The following is a 22,985-nucleotide window of genomic DNA, read 5'->3' as shown; positions in this document are numbered from 1 at the left end:
ATTTGCAGGACAACAGTGGCACTCTAGCGGGAGGTCCGGGGTGTTCAAGTCCTCTGACTTGGGGTTCCTCCTGGTCCTTTTTCAGCCCAGGCCACTTGCAGGGTTTGTCCTCGTGGTCGGAGTGTTTGGTCCAGCTGTGGCTTCCAGTTCGGGAGTTGGCGGCTGGTCAGTGAAGTGACAGTCACTTCTTGTTGTAGAGTGATGCCTCCACTCTGTAAGGTGTTTTGGCGATTTACGAAGCCAGGAGGTACTCTGGGGTTCTGTAGTGTTTTCCCAGCTGTCCAGCAGCTCCTCAGTGATGATTGTAGGGTCCTGGGTGCAGCAGGCAGGGTTTGGTGCCTTTTCTTTGTTGCAGCAGGTCCACCGTTCTCATGCCTTGGATCTTCTTGGAGCTAGTCATCTTTTGTCATGCAAATCTTATTTCCTGGTCTAGGGATGCCCACTAAATAATGTATTTAGTGGGTGTTTTAGGAGGAATCTGGTAGTGACCAATGGGTCATCTACCTTAGGGTGGCTACACCTACTGAAGTGACCACTTTCTACAGGAAGGGTCAATTCTCTATCCCCGATTGGCAAGATGGAGGAAAATGAAAAGGGGTGCCCACCTCACAGGCAACACCTTAGGGGGTGGAGCATGCCAGGTGGGGCCACTCCTCCTTCCCTTTATTTCCTGCCATCGCTCCCGCCAAAAGTGGGGGCTTGCAAGGGGGTTACCATCTGCGGTTAGCCGCAGGCCTGTGAGTCGAGTTTTAAATGTGGTTAGCCCGTTGAAGCTCGCCGCCAGGGCAGTGCACCTTCTTGAGGGATGGGGTGTTAGCACCTCCACCCAGGAAGGGCATTATTCTACAAATCAGAGAGACAAAACTCTCCCCCAAGATTTGTAGATTGGGTGTCTGGGGGTGGCAGGCTTGACAGGACCAGTCAGCAACCATGCTAGTGTAGTTAGCTTTGGCAGGGGGCACCTCTAAGGTGACCCCTGTGTAAATTTAGGGATAAATCCTATACCGGTACCAGTTTGGATTTATCATGGAGTTGTTTGATACCAAACAACCCAGGATTTAGAGTGGCCATCATGTGGGAAACTCATACTGACCAGTGTCCAGCAGATGTATTTTAAAATGGCTGCTCTGTTCACTCATGTCCAAGGTAGCTATGTCAGATGCTACTTTCCTACAACAGGCATATCGGTTAGCCCAGTTGCTAACAAAATGAAAAACTTACAATGTGAGACCATCATCGGTGGGCCTTCTGAAGTAACAATTAGCTTTCTAAAACAAGGCCATTTAACAGTAGTAACTAATTAACCTAAACAAGACGTAAAAACATCTTAAGTAGATTTAAAAACACTTCCGCAAACAAGAATGGCAATGTTTTTGAAGGGTGGAGTAAAGAGTCTGCCTTTCTGCATGGTTACTCCGGCATTTTTCCCTTCTGCTGGACCCTATATTTTTGCTGGCTTTAATAACACTGTGGACTTTACTGCAGCTACCATGTAGCAAAGTGCCTGTGCTCAACCTCCAAGTGTGGTTGAACTGACATACTCGTAGTTAGTATATTTAACTTGCCTACAATTCCAGAGTACATGGTACGAAATGTAGCCAGAGTCTGAAAGTTAAATGCCATTAGTAATCTATAGCACCTATTGTTGATCCATTATAGTGGCAGTGCAAACATGGCTTCAGACCTACCACTGAGGCCGGACTTTAACACTGCAGAAACATCCACTTTAACCTGTCAAATAGATATTGGACAGGTAAAAACACTCTTAAATATTACTAAGTCACCTAGGCCTTGTAGCTTAAAAGGTAGGGTGCATGGTATACAAGACTAGTATATGTAGAATGTTTATGTTGACACATCCTCCCAATGACACCACAGCTATCATCACTCCAGCAGGCCTAGCTGTACCACTTAGAAAACAATTAAAATACTAGTACGGTATGTATCTCTGGAATGGGACTAGCTAGAACAACTATTTTTAATAACCTAAAATTTCAATGTACTGGTTACTTCAGGTTTTTAATGATTAAGGTATAGCAACTTACAGAAAGCTATCTTCTCCTTGCCTCAGTTTCTTGGAGGCTAATTTTGCATTTGATCTCCAACTTCTCCCAGCCAGTGATTAGTATCTGAATAGGTGTGAATAAAGTGTGAAATTCTTCCCAGAGCAACAGAATAGTTCACCATGATTGATTTGACCAGAAAGAGCAAAGAGGACGCCTCTGAATTTCACAGAATATGCAGGTTACTGACTGTGGGCATTACTTTTGACAGTCTAAAGTCCTGCTTGATAGTTCTGCTGGGGTGTACATTTAACCCTTGGGGTGCACATGAAATGAAGGAAACAGGATTTAAAACTATTCTTGTGTATGCACTGTGCAGTTGCTGCAAAACGCTGCTTCTGTCCGACCAATCTTCTGGGTTTATTTGGGGGGGAAGGTACAATGGTTCCTCAAAGTGGATTGTAGAGTTAGATATGGGAGGACACTAGGATTACCATTGTACAATCACCACACCCACACCTAGAGTTCAAATGTAGCGTGAGCTAAGACTTTTGTCATCATGAAAATAGACAAAATGGGTAGGGTTAGCCCCAGGAACCTCTAGTCATTCCCAATCACTAGCTCATGACAGGCAAAATCTGTAATCTCCAGACACCCCCTTCAGAACACTCCTAGACCTGAAGAGAATTGGACCTGCCATGTGTGTGATCTGAGAAGAGCCCTGAACAACTGAACCTGCTCCCTCTTGTACCCAGGACTAAACAAGTAGACTCCAAGGGTCAGAAGGCAGCCCTCCTGTTCAAGTCATAGGTTTACAAGTTATGAGAACACTCTTCTACAACTGACCAGTGGTACCTTAACAAAACTCTGCTTTTGGCCTCTCCAAAACACCCTGTGTGTGTCTAGGTGCCACCAATGAGGCTTTGGGGGCTTTAGAAGTGTACCAGAGTGGAGGATTTGGACTTTTATGGACTAAGTAAGTGTAAGGAAATGCCTCCTTGGCATGGTTACCCCCTGACTTTTTGCCTTTGCTGATGCTATGTTTTGAATTGAAAGTGTGCTGAGTCCTGCTAACCAGGCCCCAGCACCAGTGTTCTTTCCCTAACCTGTACTTTTGATTCCACAATTGGCACACCCTGGCATCCAGATAAGTCCCTTGTAACTGGTACCTCTGGTACCAAGGGCCCTGATGCCAGGGAAGGTCTCTAAGGGCTGCAGCATGTATTATGCCACCCTAAGAGACCCCTCACTCAGCACAGACACACTGCTTACCAGCTTGTGTGTGCTAGTGAGAACAAAATGAATAAGTCGACATGGCACTCCCCTGAGGGTGCCATGCCAGCCTCTCACTGCCTATGCAGTATAGGTAAGACACCCCTCTAGCAGGCCTTACAGCCCTAAGGCAGGGTGCACTATACCATAGGTGAGGGTACCAGTGCAGGAGCACTGTGCCCCTACAGTGTCTAAGCAAAACCTTAGACATTGTAAGTGCAGGGTAGCCATAAGAGTATATGGTCTGGGAGTCTGTTTTACACGGACTCCACAGCACCATAATGGCTACACTGAAAACTGGGAAGTTTGGTATCAAACTTCTCAGCACAATAAATGCACACTGATGCCAGTGTACATTTTATTGCAAAATACACCCCAGAGGGCACCTTAGAGGTGCCCCCTGAAACTTAACCGACTGTCTGTGTAGGCTGACTAGTTCCAGCAGCCTGCCACACTAGAGACATGTTGCTGGCCCCATGGGGAGAGTGCCTTTGTCACTCTGAGGCCAGTAACAAAGCCTGCACTGGGTGGGGATGCTAACACCTCCCCCAGGCAGGAGCTGTAACACCTGGCGGTGAGCCTCAAAGGCTCACCCCTTTGTCACAGCCCCGCAGGACACTCCAGCTAGTGGAGTTGCCCGCCCCCTCCGGCCCCGGCCCCCCACTTTTGGCGGCAAGGCCGGAGAAAATAATGAGAATAACAAGGAGGAGTCACTGGCCAGTCAGGACAGCCCCTAAGGTGTCCTGAGCTGAGGTGACTCTAACTTTTAGAAATCCTCCATCTTGCAGATGGAGGATTCCCCCAATAGGATTAGGGATGTGACCCCCTCCCCTTGGGAGGAGGCACAAAAAGGGTGTACCCACCCTCAGGGCTAGTAGCCATTGGCTACTAACCCCCCAGACCTAAACACGCCCTTAAATTTAGTATTTAAGGGGTTCCCTGAACCTAAAGATTTAGATTCCTGCAACTACAAGAAGAAGGACTGCCGAGCTGACAAACCCCTGCAGAGGAAGAACAGAAGACACCAACTGCCTTGGCCCCAGACTTACCGGCCGGTCTCCTGCCTTCCAAAGAAACCTGCTCCAGCGACGCTTTCCAAGGGACCAGCGACCTCTGAAGACTGCCCTGCTTCGAAAAAGACAAGAAACTCCAGAGGACAGCGGCACTGCTCCAAAAGAACTGCAACTTTGTTACAAGGAGCAGATTTAAAGACCCCTGCAACTCCCCGCAAGAAGCGCGAGACTTGCAACACTGCACCCGGCGACCCCGACTCGACTGGTGGAGAACAACCAACTCAGGGAGGACCCTCCGGCGACTCTACGACTGTGAGTAACCAAAGTTGTCCCCCCTGATCCCCCACAGCGACGCCTGCAGAGGGAATCTCCAGGCTCCCCCTGACCGCGACTGTCTGAACTCCATTTCCCCGACGGCTGGAAAAGACCCTGCACCCGCAGCCCCCAGCCCCTAAAGAAACGGAACTTCTGTGCAGGAGTGAACCCCAGGAGGCCCTCTCCCTTGCCCAGGTGGTGGCTACCCCGAGGAGCCCCCCCCCTTGCCTGCATCGCTGAAGAGACCCCTTGGTCTCCCATTGAAACCTGAAGGAAACCAGACGCGTGTTTGCACACTGCACCCGGCCGCCCCCGCGCTGCTGAGGGTGTACTTTCTGTGCTACTTTGTGTCCCCCCCGGTGCACTACAAAACCCCCCTGGTCTGCCCTCCGAAGACGCAGGTACTTACCTGCTGGCAGACTGGAACCGGGGCACCCCCCTCTCTCCATTATAGCCTATGTGTTTTGGGCACCTCTTTGACCTTTGCACCTGACCGGCCCTGAGCTGCTGGTGCGATAACTTTGGGGTTGCTCTGAACCCCCAACGGCGGGCTACCTTGGACCAAAAACTCAAACCTGTAAGTGACTTACTTACCTGTGAAAACTAACAATAACTTACCTCCCCCAAGAACTGTGAAAATTGCACTGTGTCCACTTTTAAAACAGCTTATTATGTTTTATGCAAAAAGTATACATGCTAAAGTAATGATTCAAAGTTCCTAGAGTACTTACCTGCAATACCTTTCAAAAGAGCTATTACATGTAAAATTTGAACCTGGGGTTCTTAAAATAAACTAAGAAAATATATTTTTCTATAACAAAACCTATTGGCTGGATTTGTCTCTGAGTGTGTGTACCTCATTTATTGTCTATGTGTATGTACAACAAATGCTTAACACTACTCCTTGGATAAGCCTACTGCTCGACCACACTACCACAAAATAGAGCATTAGTATTATCTCTTTTTACCACTATTTTACCTCTAAGGGGAACCCTTGGACTCTGTGCATGCTATTCCTTACTTTGAAATAGCACATACAGAGCCAACTTCCTACAGTAAGAAAGAAACATTTTTTGATCAAAACAAGCCTTATTGGTATGTCTGACCAGACCTCCACCGTGGCCAGCCTCAAACTGCACCTATGACCTAGTCTACTGCACCACCAACTAACATTAGCACTTTGTGCTCCTTGGAACTATCCCTACTTGTATGAATTTATAAAGATATTTCCTGGTCTCATTATTGGGTTTGTCATTTTTGTATACGTTTTATAAAATTTTACTCTACTCTTCATATTCAGTTTGGGATTTTTATTGTTTGGCATTTCAACTTTATTACTGTTTCAGTATTGCATAAATACCTTACACATTGCCATAAGCAAGGCCTATCTGCTCTATGCCATAGCTACCAGGGGGTTGAACTCAGGTTAATTTAGTGACTGAGGGTCCACCCCGACATGGGTTGTGATTAACCACTGAGATGGGTCGACTTCCAATTTTTAATAGGATGGCTCTTGGGACTTGCCATCACAGTAAGCTTAAGTGTAGAAATTACAAACTAATTTATTATTTCTCATTTAGCAGCATAAAAACACAAACATTTACCAAATAAAATAGAAAGGTACCAAATACAGAAAATGACCAAATAAAACAAATCATTGAAGTACTGATCAGCTAAAACAGCTCTTTGACAAAGTACCATTAAACCTTGATCACGTATCCCTTGCAGGCATGCAACAATGCAGTAAACTGAATGTGCTTCCTGCTGTTAGTTCTTTACGAAAGAGCAAAATGAAGCCAATTACTTCAAGAATACAGAAGCACCTGCACTAGATTATATTGTGCCTTTAAGCCACAGCACGGTCCAAGGAGCATATATAGGTCCTCTTTCAATAAAGAGAAAAGTACAGCCCTGACTACTCTAAGGGACGGAAGCAAAAAAAAAAAAAATCTGACATGCCATAAATTACCTTCAGGATCAAATGATTTAAAAATATCAGTGTACAAAACGTCTGAATCTGATTGGAAACAAAGGTTCCATTAACCATAATTCACAAATTTGTAATACTACACAGACCACAAGGGTACACTACCATTCTCGTTGCATCTTGCTCAGTCCAACGTAGATTTTAACTTCTTTCTTTGGAGGTAAACTCTTCTCAACATCAGCTTTGATACGCCGAAGGAGGAAGGGACGCAGCACCTATAGAAAGGAAAATCTATGCATCAACTAGAACTTATTAACTTGTTAAACATGCCAAAATAATGGGTTACTGCGTAACTCTGCTACACCAACCAGATGTTCATCAGTTGTCCTTAAACTCTGAGGACCATTCTGGCCTTGTAAGAGAAGACAATTACAAAGCCTATTTAAAGCTGAAACACTCAGAAGGGGTCAGATAAGGGAAAGCTGGACTTTAAGAGTATTTAGAATTAATCCAGCCAAAGAAGTCCAAATGACGAATATTATACCTTCAGTTATAGTCCTACCAAAAATCGAAACAGAATTCAGAATACAATTTTTTATTTTTTTATTTTTTAAACAGTGCATGAACTTTAATGCTCACTGTACTAAATACATTTTTTCACCCAAGGTACACTGCTCTATAAATATAAATGTGTGTATATATTATATACATACACACACAACAACAAGACACAAGGGGTTTTAAAATAAAGCATGTTTTAGGAGAAAAATTATACTGTTGGCAACCGTTAACATTAAGCATGCCTAAGTGAAGGACAATAATACTGTTTCCAAACTTAAGTAGACCACTTTCACAGTACCAAAGCCAATGTAACTCGTTGGCAGCTAGAGCTCATGGACTTATGATAAAAAAAGACTATGCATTCTTTATGGAAAATGCCAAATGTGTCTACTCTGAATAAATTACAAAACAGCGATGCATTCCCACCACGCTGGAATCTCTAGAAGCAATCAAATTCAACTTTAGTGGGTTAGATGTCATCCAACAGTGGAAATTGATTGAGTTTTTACATAAGGAAAGACATGTTCATTCTGCAACTCAAAAAGGCAAACCAATACTTACCAAATGAAGACGCTCCACTAACTTCTGATCCCCAAGGCAGTTGTTGGTATCAAACCATGAGTCAAAATCCTAAAGTGATAAAGTATTGAAATCAAGGCTCAATGATGTCAATAAACCCCCGATAGAAAAGCAGTTGGAAATTTCAAAGGTAACATTCTCAAAAGATTCCATAAATCCCTCTAGTTATGCAATGCATGGCAAGCTGCAGATTTCAAACAACTGCCTCTCTAACAAAACAACTTTGTAGACCGATCGTGTGGCAATGTGACCATTAACTTCAGCCGTTAGGAATAAGACAACCCTGCATACAAGTATTTCACAAGTCTACTGATATTAGCAAAGCTCACTAAAATGGCACTGCTACCCAACCACTGTGTGAGAGAATTTAATTTAGGGGTGGTGGACCTTGTGGAGTCTGACTCCGTGAAATTTCAGGTTGTTATATAAAAACTCCAGAGAGTCTGCAGAGTTCTACCAAAGGGCGGAAAATATGCACATTACGCTGCTTGCGCTACAACCTAGTGCCAGTAGTGCTAGCAGTGCTGAAAATCAGCACGAACTTTATTATGGGGTGCGCAAGGGCACGTGGCTATTCAAGCTGATTTTGCTCCCATCAGAGTAGAAAAACGACTCTGGGCTGCAGCAAATCTACTTGAGAAACAACCCTCTGACTGCAACCATCAATGCTGGAAAATGTGCTAGGGGAGGTCAAATCTCACTTGTGCTTGCATTTCTCAAGCCCTACGGGTAAACATTCCACTACGCAGCGATTGGTTGAATTGAGCCGAAACTTCATGTTACAAATTTAACACGGAGTTGTCAAATTCAGCGGCCAAAATGTCACCCCTAATTTAATCATTACAGCAGGCAGAGCAGTCGTTACCTCTGAGGAGTTGAAGACATCTGGCAACAAAAAGTTCAGAAGTGCCCAAAGTTCATGCAAGTTATTCTGAAGAGGGGTTCCTGTTAACAGCAGGCGATTGGTGGTTTTGAATTCCCTCACAATTTCGGACAGCTGTAGAAAAGAAATAACAATGGAGCATTTGATTAAGCTTCAGAAAAATAATTTGTAAACAAATGTAAAGGGATTTTGCTAAACTAAGCAGGCTTGAGGAAGATGAGGAGCAAGAACAAAGCATATGTTGCCCAGGAGAATTTGAAAGGATAGCAGTACCAATGTATAGATATTACAGACCCACAGGAAATATTAAGCAGCTGGGATCAACAAGAGTGCAGACAATGGACAAATAAATGTTTGAAGCACTGAGGATGGCAAGGGAGAGGTGAAGTCAATGCCTTCGCTAAAGCATGTGTTTATAGACTCTGACCAGCCATTTCCACAAAATTTACCGAACAAAGGGGGACATAACCCTTTCGGAAAAATCCAGGCACCATCACCACTGTTTAATTGAAGGACATATATGCCAATAAATCCTAATGACAGAGTGGTGCATACAAATTCCTGCTTGAAGGTCAGTTTACGAGACTACGTATAGATGGGCAGAACGGAGGAGCCCATGCCTCTTACTAACCATGCGTGGGTTAGTAAGAGTGGTATAGACTACTACACATCCTTCAACAAACTATCTAAACATCATATACAAAAGTGTTTTAAAGAAGAAATCATCCCAGCAACAGAAAAGGCTTCCCAAGGTTAAACATTTTACAAAGTGCAGCTAACTTCAGGTGTTCGTGCAGAAAATACCACCAGTTTCACTCCATACGTTCATAATCCAAATAAATGCAGCCCTAAACACTACAGAAAAACATTAGTCATCCTAACAAATCAGTTCTATTTCAAGAAAGCACTAAAACAAACTAAATTCTTCCATAACTCAGTGTTGAGTACAGCCAAAGTTCAGAGGCATGAGACAAGAGCAACATAGGATTTCAAGCCTGTGCCAATCAACAATGAACAGCGCTCCCAGATACAGTTACCTTAGATTTTTCATTTTTAATCCGATGAGCTTCATCAATGACCAGATATCGCCAGTTAAATTTTTTGAAGACAGATTTCTCCCTAATGAGCATTTCATACGAGGTGACACAGACATCCCATTCTCCTGGCAATAACACGTCCCGGACAAATGCAGCCTGAAGAACAAAGTGACAGAGGTTACTTTTTTGGTGTGTGGGTTAGGAGAGAAAACTATAGAATATCTATTAGCCATTACAGAATATTGCTTATGCCTGTAAAGACCTACAAAGTCTATGCGTCTTTAAAGCCGGTGAGCTTCACTAGCCAAACAAGAGAACAGAGCAAATTACAAGCTTAGAGAAAATAAATAAATAACTTAAAGGGGAGGGATGAGCTGAACGAATATACAAATTTAATCATTCTGCACTCACCCTTTGATCTTTGTCACCTATCAGACAGACAGCACGAAGTGTAGGAACCCATCTCTTGAACTCTGCCATCCAGTTGTGCAATGTGGACTTAGGAACCAAAACCATATGTGGACCAGGAATATTTCGGTAGTGCTTCATGTAGCCAAGAAGGGAGATGGTCTGCAATGTTTTGCCCAGGCCCTTAAACAAAAACAATGCATCAAGATGAAAACAGACTAGGCATTTACAACAACAACAAAAAGTCTCCAATGGAAAACAGTCTTTACTGCTCGCTTCAAAGAACATGTTGGGGATCATTAAACCATGCACAGGTGTAAGAATTCAACACCAAACACTGAAATAAGATAGGAGCATAGCTTTGAAAGAACTCTTCTTTCTGGGATGACCATTAATAATCATGAAACATCACCCAAGAGCTGCTACACTTTTAAATCGTGAAGTGGGGGCCTTAAAAGGTCAGTAAAAGCTGACTGGCTTTCTTGAAGGTTGGCTCTCTAGGGAACCTCAATATTTTGCTGCTATTTTGTTAAGAGGCCAATTGGTAGAGCCCCTGTTACTGTTCATGCTTCAAAGTCCTCATGGTGTATTGTGCAGCAATGTGATTGCTACACAATGTTTGGTATGTAAAGAACATTCAAATGTTTTATGTTCAGAATAAGCTGCTGCAGTTTATTGAAAACACCAATATAAGTCTGACACAAGGGATAACCGGGTTAGATTACCAGGCAGCAAGTGTTAACCTATTAAACAATTCCTTAATTGTATGCATCAACTAATCAAATAAGTGATATATATTGTGGTTTAGTAACGGCAAAGTTGCAACACCAACAACTGATCAGTTTAACAACGAACAGTAGGTCCACGGACTTGGATGTGAGTTCTGGTCTTCAATTACTGGGAGTAGCTTCTCACCTGCACCAATATGCTAGACTACTGGATATGGCAGAAAATAAAAATTGTATAATTTATCTTCTACTGTGATCTTTACAGAAAGTCTGTTAGATATTTTCTTCAGATTTTTTAAGCCTCCCAACGATCCACATCCTGTATTTTCTAGCATCAACCCTTTAACAGAGCGCTCCAGAACTGTACTCCAAGAATCCTTGTCTGTGCAGCACAGAAACGCAAACTGATGCACTTCACTATAACATACTGCTTAATAATCCTTTCCTTAACACAGAAAATAGAACAACGAAGGGATAACGATACTTAGTGGCAGCTGTAGTTCTCCAGTATTGGCATCTTCCATAAATTAATATGCTACAATCATTCCCTGCCAAAGTGAGAGTATCACAATATGATTAGAAAGCAGGAATGTATTATACATATGTCAAACAGCCATTAAAACAACATTTAATAACCAATTCACAACCTCTGGCTGAAGTTCAATTATTTGTAATCAGGCAAGAGCACCCCATTACCGACTTCCCACAGGGACTAACGTACTTCAAATTTGAGCTTTTATAATAACTTGCCAGGTAAGAAAGGTGAGCCTCTAAGGGAAGGAGGGTGGGTCGCATGTGGATCCACGAAAGATGCCAATACAGGAAAAATACAGTTACAGATGAGTAACTTTTCCTTCTACAGTACTGGAACTTTCATAGATTCATATGCCTGAATCAGAATAGTAAGCATTTGACAATACATTATTATAAAGAACACACCATAAAGTGGATGGTGGGTAGATAAGACAGTATACATTTCTATATGGCTTGCCGCACTGGAATAGGTGATTTAAAACTACTTCACCCACTGCATCGTTCTGTACCATTGAAAGAAATGACTAATACTGGGTGAATGTGTATTTTTCCAAGTTGCTGCTTTATAAATGTCCTGTACAGACACTAGCAAAAAGAGCAATCTACATACTACTAATCGAATGTGCTCTCACTGATCCAGCTAAAGGTCTACCCTGCTGTATTACAGCAAAAAGGCTATGGCTGCTGAAATACAAAGTGGTAAGCTTTGTTTTGAGGGGGAAAGATTCTTACGAGATCAGCCATATGCTACCAAAAATTGGTCTGATCTCCTAAAGGTACTGGTTATAGCAATATAACATTTTATGCAACATTTAAAATGTGGTGTTCACTCTGCGATGTCCTTGAGGCTCTGGGAGAATGTTTTAATACCACTGGTTCATTAAGATGGAGTTTAGATAGTACTTTAGGGATCAAAGGGTGATTTGTCATCAGAATTACTCCTCTAAACTGCATGTAGGGCTTCTTAACTGTGAAACTGTGTATCTTGCTTACTATTCTTGCCTAAGTGAGTGCAAAATGCAATGCTAGCTTCCATGAAACATGTTTAAGGCCTGCTTAATAAAGGGGTTCGAAGGAACTCTTCATTAGCTGGGATAGGACTGCCTTTAGCTGCCAAGGACCTGTAGGATTCTTCAAAGTAGGAAAGTCCTGACCAGCCCTTTTAACAATGTATTTTTTATAATTATATTTGACCACGAAAATTGCTCAGACATCTCTTATAACATATGGATGTAAAATGCACTTTAACCAAAGAGTGAAACAGACCACATTTTGATTGATAATATAGATAAGGCAATATCTCCTGAGGTTGTGAGGACGCTGGAAGAACCTAGTTGTCCAGCCACCATAATCAAAATGCTACCACTTGAACTGATGAGCTTCAATCGTTTAGTCCGCTCTGGCCTTATCTAGGATTTGTATACAATCCTCTGGAATGTTTAAATGTGAACATTCTCTGAATTCTGGGCCAAGTCTGCAAGTTTAGGGGTTTCGGGTCAAGGTGAAGCACTTGATTGTTGTTCGAAAATCAGATTGGTATTATGTCCGATGTTTCACTTTTGATAGGATAAGTAGCACACTGAACCAATGTGCTCTGGGCCTCCTTCGAGCGCTTCAACTTATTCTGCACGGTTCCCGCTTCATCTTGTTCAAGAACTTTGGAATTAAAGATATTGGAGGGAAAGCATAGGCAAATATTCTTGTCCATGCTACTGAAATGGCATTTACCCATGATGGTTGTTGGTGGTACTAGCTTGCAAAGAAATGGCAGCCTATTTTTGGGCTATAGCCAAAAGATAGATTTGGCTTTCCCCATCATGCAAAAAAACTTTGTTGAAGATCTTTTGGTTGAGCTCCCATTTGTGACAAGAATGTGTCTTCCTGCTTAACAAGGCCACCCACGGATTGCGATTGCTGGTGAACATGTTCCGCTCTCAGTTGTGCTTGGTGCTTCAATGACCCTTCCCAAATTGTTTGTGCTTCAAGATAAGGGCAAGACCTTGTTCCCTCTTGCTTGCTTAAACAATACATTGAGGCAGTCTTGGCTGTCGGTATCGGGGCTGAAGACCTGGCTACTGTTGCCAGTAAAGTCTGAAGGCTTAATGCCACCACTCTTAGTTCTAGATGATTGATGTTGAGAGCCTTTTCTTGAGCAGTACATTTTTTGCTATCTGTAGGTTTTGTAAAAGAGCTTCCCAAACTTAGAAAGATCTGTTGTGATCACAAATTGTGCTATTAGAGCTCAGAATATAAGACCTGTTAAAAAGTTTGTTCCTTGCATCCAACAAGGGAAAAACAATTTCATTTCAGAGGTGATATTTATCATTTTGTTGGGCTCCAAAGGCTGGAGGAGAAACTTGCCTTATGGCCCCACTAAAGGCCTCCACTTAGCAATGGGTGGCCTGGGTCCTGGCTCTTGAAATTGTGCATTTCAAAAACTACTCTTTGAAGTTCCCACACTTCAAGGGCATTTTGGGGTATATAAACTGGGTCTCTGACCCCACCAAATCACACTTCTTGACCTAGACCTACACTCTTGTCAGAGGAACTGCCTGGCTGCCCAAAGGACTCATCTGAACTGCCTTGCTGAGAAGGCCTGCTGCCCTGCTGGCCTCCGACTAGGCCTTCCCCCTGGAGTGCTCTCCAAGGGCTTGGACTGAGCTTGCCTCCCGTTTCTAAAGACTCAGGGCCAAGAAGGACTCACCTCTTCAAAGAAACTCATTGTGCGTCAAAAATCAACGCAAAGCCTGCATGGCAGCTTGGAAATCACCAATCGCAAAAACAGCACTGACTTCCCGATGGAGAATTTGAAGCAGTGGTTTGCCTTGCGATGGAAAATTCAATGCATCGCCTACCGGATCGACACCGCGCCTGCCCCTTCTACCAGCAGGTCAAGGATTTTCAATGCATCGTCCCTGTGCGTCAGAAGATCCCCTCATCGCAGTGAGGAACCAAGACTGCACGCCTGAAAAACGAAAACCCCTTGCAGCGTGGAAAGAAATTAGGAATTGTTTGTGCTGCGCTGAAAAATCCAAAAACCACCTTATTTTCCCATGCATCACCTCCTCTCTGGTCCCCGTGCATCGTTATTTTTGAAGCATCTCAGGTACTGTGTGCAACAAAGAAACAACTGTTAATTTCTAAGGATTGAGACTCTTTTAAACCTTTAAGTGATATTTCAACGTGTGCCTATTGGATCTTTGTCGTTTTTACCCTAATTTATTCAGATAAATACTTATTTTTCTAAACCTGTGTGGTGTATTTTTGTGGTGTTTTTACTGTGTTACTGTATGATTTCTTGCACACACTTTACACATTGCCTTCTAAGTTAAGCCCAACTGCTCAGTGCCAAGCTACTAGAGGGTGGGCGCAGGATCATTTGCATTGTGTTGAGACTTACCCTGACTAGGACTGTGGTCCCTACTTAGACAAGGGTGTATACCTCTGCCAACTAGAGACCCCATTTCTAACATATGGAAATAGGCATTTTGGAGTTCCAATTTGGACATATAATCTCCGTAAAGAGCTGTTGAATCTCTTGCAACTTTATCATAAGAACAGACTACTTTCTGAGGTATTTGTTCAACTGAGGTCTAACATAGGTCTTCATTCTCTGGAAAAATCTGGAAAAAAATCTGGGGAAAAAAAACTGGTACATTCCCTATAGCTCCCTTGTTCAACATTTTGATGATTTCCACTTGCAGTAAAGCATGGTGAGTCAGTGGTCTTCTTTGAGGAAGACTATGAGGAGACTTCTGTATTAACTAACATGTGACCAAACTGTACTAGGCCCAAGACCCAACGTTTCGTTGTAATCAGATTCCAATTTGAGAAGTAACTGGTTATATGTTCACCTATTGTCTTGTTTTTTATGGTTTTGTGGTCAGCGCTCAAGTCATGTCCTTGTCGTCTGGTTGTGCCTCTTTCACTTGAGGTCCTTGCTTCCTTTACAGAGCTTCCTTTGGTTACACCAGTGAAGTTCAGTGTTGTTAATCGGTACTGCCGACAGTAGGGTCGTTGGTAAAACTGATACAGTTGCTATCTGTAGGACTAGAAACCTCCTGGTAAGGACATTGTGCTTTATCTCTGATCTCTCGAAAATGCTGACATCTCGGATCAAGCGACCTAGCAGTGCTGATATCTGCTTAAATTGTTTAGAGTGAATCATCTAAGCATTCTCCAGAGAGCACTTCTCCATCATAAGGTATTATCAAGTATTTTGCTTTGGAACTCTGGTCTGAAAGATGTTGATTTTAGCTATCTTTGTCTTCAGAGAACAGCTGCTCCTCCTTGTGTCTAAAGCCTGGGGCCCTGCCCCAGACAATGCCTTTTCTCCTTCCAGGAGAATTTTCTTAGATTCCAGCTGTTTATCTTCTGGCAAAAACAGAATAAAGGTATTTATGTCAGACCACATGCTGATCACAACGTCCAATAACGGCTAGGGCATTAGCTACTCTAATTGTGGTTGGTACTATAGTAGAAAATTATTATCGAAACGCCTCCCTTCTCGATCTGGAGAAGTGCATGATGCACATTGATTTCTTGAACAGCATTGAGCAGTTTGTGTTACAACAGAGCCAGTTTTAGGGTGTCCAAAGAGACAAGTAGGAGTGTTGTCTGGGGCCTTATACTTCCTGTTCAGGCAAGTGTAGACTGCGGAGTCACTGGGTTTTTCATGACTTTAATTCCCTTACTCCAGATGCAATCTATTGCGAAAATAGATTCGAAACTAATACCGCCAATCCGCTTATCTGGTCGCACGTCGGCCGGGGCAAAGTCAAAGTCTGTGTGAGGCCTTGGCCAAAAGTTTACCTTCGGACATAGTCGTTTTCTTGAAGATTTTCTTTAGCGGGACCAAGTCACCAGTCCAATCAGACTTCCTTGAACTCTTCCTCAGATACGCATTGCAGGAGCCCTCGGTGGAGATTTTTACCTTCGGACTTAGTTGTTATTTCAAGATGACAATCCTTCGACTGGGGCAAGCCTGAATCTTGAACCGACGTCCTTGGAGCCCTCCTTGGATACATGCCTGGGAGGTCCTGGTCAACTTTCTACGTTTGGACTTAGTCACTTTTTTGTAGATTTTCTTCACCGGGACAAACATTTAAGTCAGGCCAGGTTGCAGTTGATGCAAGCCAGCTAGAGTTGACCGCGGCAGGTTGGTCCCTTTATGGAGCTTTACCCCCCCCCCCCAAAAAAGTTCTCCAAAGATCTGGATCTTTCCCCAGATGTTCTTTTAAGGTCCACAGCTTACCCCCAAGGTTCCAGAAGCTCTGAGATGCTCCTTGAGGGTGTAGACGACTCCCAGAATGCACCTGGCACAAACTCTAAATTGGCCAACTGGTCAGTTTCTTCAGGAGTTGGTGCAGGCAATTTTTCACCAGTAGCAAACAGGGAGTCCCTCCTTGAACCATTTGAAGCCAGGCTAAGTCCTTCTTGTGGTGAAGCCCAATTGTGCTGCTGGTGCAGTCCTCCAGAGTGCAGTGTCCAGGTGCAGGTTAGGGGTCCAGCAGGGCAGTCCTTCTCCTGTAGTTCTTCCTTGTAGGGATCTGCTAGGGAACTGAGGTGTGGGTGCAGGTTTGCCAGTTTTATCCTTGCTCCTGGGTGAAAAAACAGGGGGCGGGGTCCTGGTTCTTTAACCAGGTTAAAGACCCTTCCTGTGATGACCCCTTCCTGGGAAGTATGGCCCCAAAAAAAAAAAGAAAAAAAAAAAAAAAAAGAAACACAATCCCAGGGAGCAACATTCCTCAAAACCCATCATGGCTGAAACTGATTTTTGGAGGTTGTATCTGGCTGAACCCACCCACTGGTGTGGTTAACAGTCTTAAACACACCCCTCTCCTGCCCTCTCTCCGTATAATCAAGGGGGCACTTAATTGTCTGGGGTTGCAGGACGCAGGGGGGTACTGGGCTACTCCAAATGTCCTTACGGCCTTTGAAGACCAGTTTGGCAGCCCTAACCCCTTCCTGCTTCTCCATCTGCTGAGTGAGGGGAGTTCTCCTCCCTCAGGCACATTCCTTTGTGTTCAGCCCAGGATATTTCACACCTCATGTCAGGCTAGCCAATCACATCAGAGCACTACAGGGCTGAAGTAGGCAACTTTTCAGGTAGAGTTAAAATGCTTTACCTGAGCAAGTTATATTAAATCCAACAATTGTAAGTTGTGGGATTTATTATAACTAAAACAATTAATTTGATACCAAACTTAATGTATCTGACTCTTAAGGGCACTACTTAATTTAAAATAAAGTCTCCCCATTCTAGCCTATGGAGGCCATTCACCACAATGAGGGAACAACAAATGTGGGTGTTTTACCTCACCAGGACTTATAAAACTATTTTTATAAGGTCCCTGCTAATAGTTACATGGCACCCAACACTAGGGGTGCACAGGGCACACCTTAGGGGTGGCATATGTAAAAAATAAGGTTGTTTAAGGCTTTGGCACTACTTTTAATTCCAAAGTCGAATTTGCATGTAACTGATTTAAAAGCAGCCAGAGACAGGCCCACCTTTAAAATGACATGGGGCACCTCAGCAGTGCACATATGGGGTCCCTAAACCTACATGCAGTACCATATACTAGGGACTTATAGGTAGGTTGATTTAGCAGTACCCAGGGCACCATCATAGTCAGAAAAACACCAGCAAAAAGTGGAAAATGGGGGCAGAAAGTTAGGGGGCCTCTGTTTTCACACTGTTACAGTTTAAATCTTGAATAGTTTGTTTTCTGAAAAGAATTGAGCAGAGCTTAAGGAGACTCCCATCACATGACGTCCAGTTGAAAATCTAATGTATGGTAGCCCCTGAGGGAAGCAGTTAGGCTGCTGCAGCCTGATTTGCGTTCGTTTTTATTCTTTTTAAAGGATGTGAATTGGTTACTAAATATGTTGTTTTAAGGCCTGTTTGACATATGTATAACACATTACTGTTCATTATTATATTGTGGCACTCCCACTTTAATGACAGGAAATGTTTTAAGCGTGTGACTATGAAAGATCAAACTCTGGAGAATATACATTTACAGTTTTCTTCCTCTACAATAGGTATTCTTTATTCACTCCGGGAGTAAGGGGGTTGAATGCTGTACATGTATTGGTCTACATACTCTTCTGAACATTAGCCACATTCTTGCCACAGCAACAAGGTAAGGCTTAAGTTTACCTTGCTGTGGGATCCAAAGGGGCAAAACCTGAACAGCATTCCTGTAATAGTAAGTTTCACTGTTATTGTGTGGAATTACATCTTCAGAGTGAAAAGTTCTTGCCAGAGTAAGATCAAGAAGCCACTTCAGACTTGCATATTTCTACATCTGATATGAGTGGTTGTAAGCATCCTATACTGCAATTCACAGCTCTTCTGGCTTTTCACTCTGCAGTAAATGGAAATTTGCCATGAATCACTCCTGACAGCAGATGGCCATCGGTCATAAAACACTGGGGAGCTTTCCACTACAAATATTTTAGTATTGCCTCAATATCAAACTGCAAAACTAGTCATTAGGGCATAATCTAATCATCACTCTGCCTTTAACTCATTTCTTAGGGCACCATTTCACAGAGGAGTACTTCAAAATCTAACATACTTCCAAGGGAAAAAGTCACCCCCTGAACAATCAGTAGCCATTTCTACCCAGTCAGAACTGTCTAATGTTAGCACTTAGCTGTTGACAATGCAGGGATTTATTTATTTATTTTTTAAATCTAAACTTCATAAGTACTCCCTTCAATAACTTACCATTTCATCGGCAAGGATACCGTTGATTCCATTTTCATATAAGGAAATGAGCCAGTTCAACCCTCTGACCTGATAATCCCTCATTTTCCCATGCTTAACATCTATCAAAGAAAAGTTAGAATTAATAAAAATTAGACAATAAAAATGCCACCTTATAGCACAGGGTATTAGAAGGGTCAAAACATGGCTAATTCACATAACCCCATCTGGAAGCCCTGCATTGATACCATATCTTCACAAACTAGTCTGCCTTGCATGGTGAGAAAACAAAGGCTCCAATTATCAGAGCAGCAGGACTAGACCTAAGAACTATATTACTTAACCAAAAACCCTACAGAAAAAAACTAAGATTATAACACCAGAAGGATGCTATCAATACTCTGTGGCAAGCATGAATGTAATGCACAAGAACATCCACAGAAGACCACATGGTTAAAATGTTTTGTGTGAGTAATTTTGGTGTCCAAATTCATGCAAACCGGAGCACACGCGAGCAGTAGCAGTTCACTTCTGCCTTCATCCAACTGAGATAGATAGCTACATATAAATTCAGAACTAACAGGCACCTAACAATGTTATGCGCTGTACTTTTTTCCAAATATATAAATATGTTTTTTGGGACGTTTCCAAAATAGAATTAAAGCAAAAATGAATTATACACCTATGGCCTGTACTTGCAAGAACTATGAACTATTCTTTGGTTGAATTACGTAATATATTAAACAAAATGGGGGGGGCTATCAGTGCCAACTTCCCCAAAAACAGGCAGCAACACAAACAAGCATTTGCAATGCAATGGGTCTTGTGTTTGCTCGAGTTAGAGCTACTACTGTTGTAAATTCCTAACTGGACTTCTCTTGCCTTATAAACTGAAAATGAAAAGTAAAACACTTGACATAAGCAAGCCAATTCAAAGCACCATGAGCATGAGTGCAAAAAAGAGAGGCAAAAGGCAAAAGAAGTTTGCTCACAGTCAAACATATCGGCAACGTGCAATTATCTGTGTAACAGGGTCGATGGCCACGGCAGTAACAAAACTGCCTTAAGGAGGGACAAACAAAGCATTTACCAATGGTAAAGAATTTATGAAACGCAAGCCGATGAACCAGTGATTGTGATGGGCGTGGTTAAAAGCCCGCAGATCGATTACAACAGGCCAGGGCGCTTGCGCACTCGACCTAAAAACCCACAAAAGGAAATGCTGGCCAACTTGTAAAGGGTCCTTTATTACAGTAGGAAACGTGTACTCATCAATGAAAAGAAAGCTATGTATGAAAAAAAGGTTTATTAAACCTCTACATGTATAAAACAGGCACTGGTAAAACTAATAAGACTAGCTTGCATTTCGAACCATAGCTAAATAGTTAAGCCTCCTAAAATGAAAAAGAACAATTGCTTTCTGTCTACAATGCATCCGTGAGATCCAGAATTTAAAATGTAAAGTTTCTGCATACTTTTGAGATGTAAATTAGTCCCCAGTGCACTGAAATGCTAACACTCCAAAGGAGGTGGAACAATACACAAACCGAAAATAGTATGAGGTGCTAGAGAAATAAGCCACTTGGCGTTGCAAAAGCCTACTATGTATTTTATAAAGACCTGATAACAATAGGTATGCAGTAAGCTGTGCTGCCAAGCCAGATCTATGCAATGACGAAACAGACAACCAACTTCTTAAAGTTGTTAAACCTGATTATGATGACTGGCAATTCACTTTTTGGCCCTGATGTCCATTATACACCATTAAATATTTACATTACTTCCATCTCTCCAACTCTAATAGAAACTCACATTGCCTTCTGCTCTGCTAATCTAAGTTTGAAAGCACCGTTCAGTCAATCACTTACACGAAGGAGACTCCTCAAATCGGGTGCATACATTGGTTCCTTTTGAACTTTCTGTAAGAAGTTCCTCATCTTCTTCTTGTTCTGTTCTGCGATGTCGATAGCTATGGAGAAAAAAAAGAATGCATCAACGTAAACTTGCATGAATGAGTACAGCCACTATACTAGTAGAGGCATACAAAGTCTGCTTTGCACATACACAAGCATTAATTGCAGAAAACCAAAAATACCAACTATAAATGCAAACATATTAGCCAATTAACCGCACATTAAGGAAACAAAACTTCAAATTGATACTTACTCTCCAGCTGATAGAAGGCTTTGTTTGTCATCACTCTTCATACGCGGTCGACCAGGTTTCATCTTTAGAGGTGAAGTGGGGGTCTTTTGACCAGCTGGCTGAATAAAGTGGGCAAATACTTCTGTTTGCTTTAACAGATAATCAAACCTGTTTGCTCGGTCAGTTTGCTGGAATTCAAAGGAAGAAACCCAAGTAACTATTTTGAAGAAGCTTAACATGTTCTTGTTTGATTTGCCAGATAACTAAGAACATTTATCAGCCACCAGAGTTTGTCTGTTCTGTGTCCCTTGATTCAAACCTGCTCCAGGTTCCCATCCTTTTCTGGCCTGAACCCTACTTTCCTGTCTCTGCTCTAAGGGTCTGTTCTATCTGTTTTCACAGCAGAAAGAAAAGACTGGCACTGAAAGGTAGCTAAACAAATCCAGTGAAACGAGCTTACAAAGGAGGGTTTTAAATATCACCGGCATTTACAAACAATATTCTACAGTTACCACAACTAGGGTAATCATTTGGTCAGACACAACAGATACTGGACCAACAGTCTAGGAGCCCCCACCCCCTATTAATGATCATTTATAGGAAATAGTGTCCAGTTTGACAAAAGGAAGAACTTCTACTGTGCTTTGCCTATCTCTCTGTATCCTAAGGTGTTAAAAAGGACACTCGCTCACTGGGATTCCAGTTATTACAAACCAGACAAAAACAACCTGCTTATATTGGACAGTTTCCATCCAAGACAGATGAAATAAAACCTACCACATCAACAGTCTGTAGAAACTGCAGTAGAACAGAAGATTTCCAAAAACAAGCATGCTAATGAAGAAACTCAAAGCAAGATGCTACCCAGAGAAGATCAGAGGTTAAAAAAATAAAATAAAGAGTATGTAACCAAAATAGGGAAACCCTTTTGGAACCAGGAAGAGGAAAGGACGTTCTGTATGACCACAATTTAACAGACTCAACTCATAAATGAAATCAACAAGAATTGGTGAATTCTGAACTCGGGCAATCTTAGATTAGTTGATTAGTTAATTACTACCCCCCGCCCCCCCATTCCCAGGTAGTAAGACATTAACAATGCAGACATTGTAGGGTCTTTAGTTTGACAACAAAGACCATGACGACTGACTTCGGCTTGAGGAAAATGTTTTTTTTTTTTTTAGGAAAACGTACTAGGTGCAATTCCACACAAGTCATTTTACTCATCATTTGGCCATGCAACATTAGGTACATAGGCATAACAATGAGAAAGGTAAAGATCCAGATTGCATACACAGTAGTAATGTAAGGTGTGGCCAAGTTCAACAAAAAGGACGTAGAGTTGAGGACCTGAGATGGGTAGTAATGGAACAACTACAAGAAGAGAATATCAAAAACCCAGAAAGAGCCAAGAATGAGAAACAATTTTCTATATAAAACGTGAAACATTAGCAGCAGAACAGCCTCTTTTGTCACTCTACTAATGAGAAAGCAGCATGTTGTCATGTGGTGACGCATCTGGGTCATGTGACTAAAGAACACGGGGTATTTAGGGCCAGGAAAATATCCCCATGCGAAGATTCTTTGGAAGGAGGAACCCAAAAGGTTCACGACCCGGAAAAGGCCTTTGACAAAGTAGGTGAGGTACAAGGGGAAGCTTTGAAGGATTTTCTTACTATGAGACCCTTGACCTTAACACTCCGTTTAGACATTTCCACGTCCCTGATAAATCTATTTGTCCAGGGGACAAAATGCAACAGAAATCTTTAGGTCATGTAGGACAATCAACTTGTCCCACCTATTCTCAAATCAATTATGTGGGTTGACACAAACATTAATGGATTTTTGTGAGTTTTTTGGTTT

The 22,985-nt window shown here is 42.4% G+C and overlaps 1 protein-coding gene across 1 annotated transcript in view; it reads right to left on the bottom strand.

The window, feature by feature from the left end:
• Nucleotides 1–22,985, bottom strand: part of SMARCA5 (SNF2 related chromatin remodeling ATPase 5) — a 413,986-nt gene that overhangs the window by 374,985 nt on the left and 16,016 nt on the right. Inside the window, exons 3-10 of the mRNA XM_069242595.1 lie at nucleotides 21,144–21,310; nucleotides 20,846–20,946; nucleotides 18,999–19,099; nucleotides 10,002–10,181; nucleotides 9,591–9,746; nucleotides 8,536–8,667; nucleotides 7,653–7,721; nucleotides 6,696–6,805 (exon numbers count right to left, since the gene is read on the bottom strand). Coding sequence (XP_069098696.1) covers nucleotides 6,696–6,805; nucleotides 7,653–7,721; nucleotides 8,536–8,667; nucleotides 9,591–9,746; nucleotides 10,002–10,181; nucleotides 18,999–19,099; nucleotides 20,846–20,946; nucleotides 21,144–21,310 — 1,016 coding nt within the window. The remainder of the gene's footprint in view (nucleotides 1–6,695; nucleotides 6,806–7,652; nucleotides 7,722–8,535; nucleotides 8,668–9,590; nucleotides 9,747–10,001; nucleotides 10,182–18,998; nucleotides 19,100–20,845; nucleotides 20,947–21,143; nucleotides 21,311–22,985) is intronic.

Source organism: Pleurodeles waltl, chromosome 1_2, assembly GCF_031143425.1.
Source record: "Pleurodeles waltl isolate 20211129_DDA chromosome 1_2, aPleWal1.hap1.20221129, whole genome shotgun sequence".
Taxonomy (NCBI): Eukaryota; Metazoa; Chordata; class Amphibia; order Caudata; family Salamandridae; genus Pleurodeles; species Pleurodeles waltl.
The sequence above is the reverse complement of the archived record's forward strand: the minus strand, read 5'-3'. Positions and strand labels throughout refer to the sequence as shown.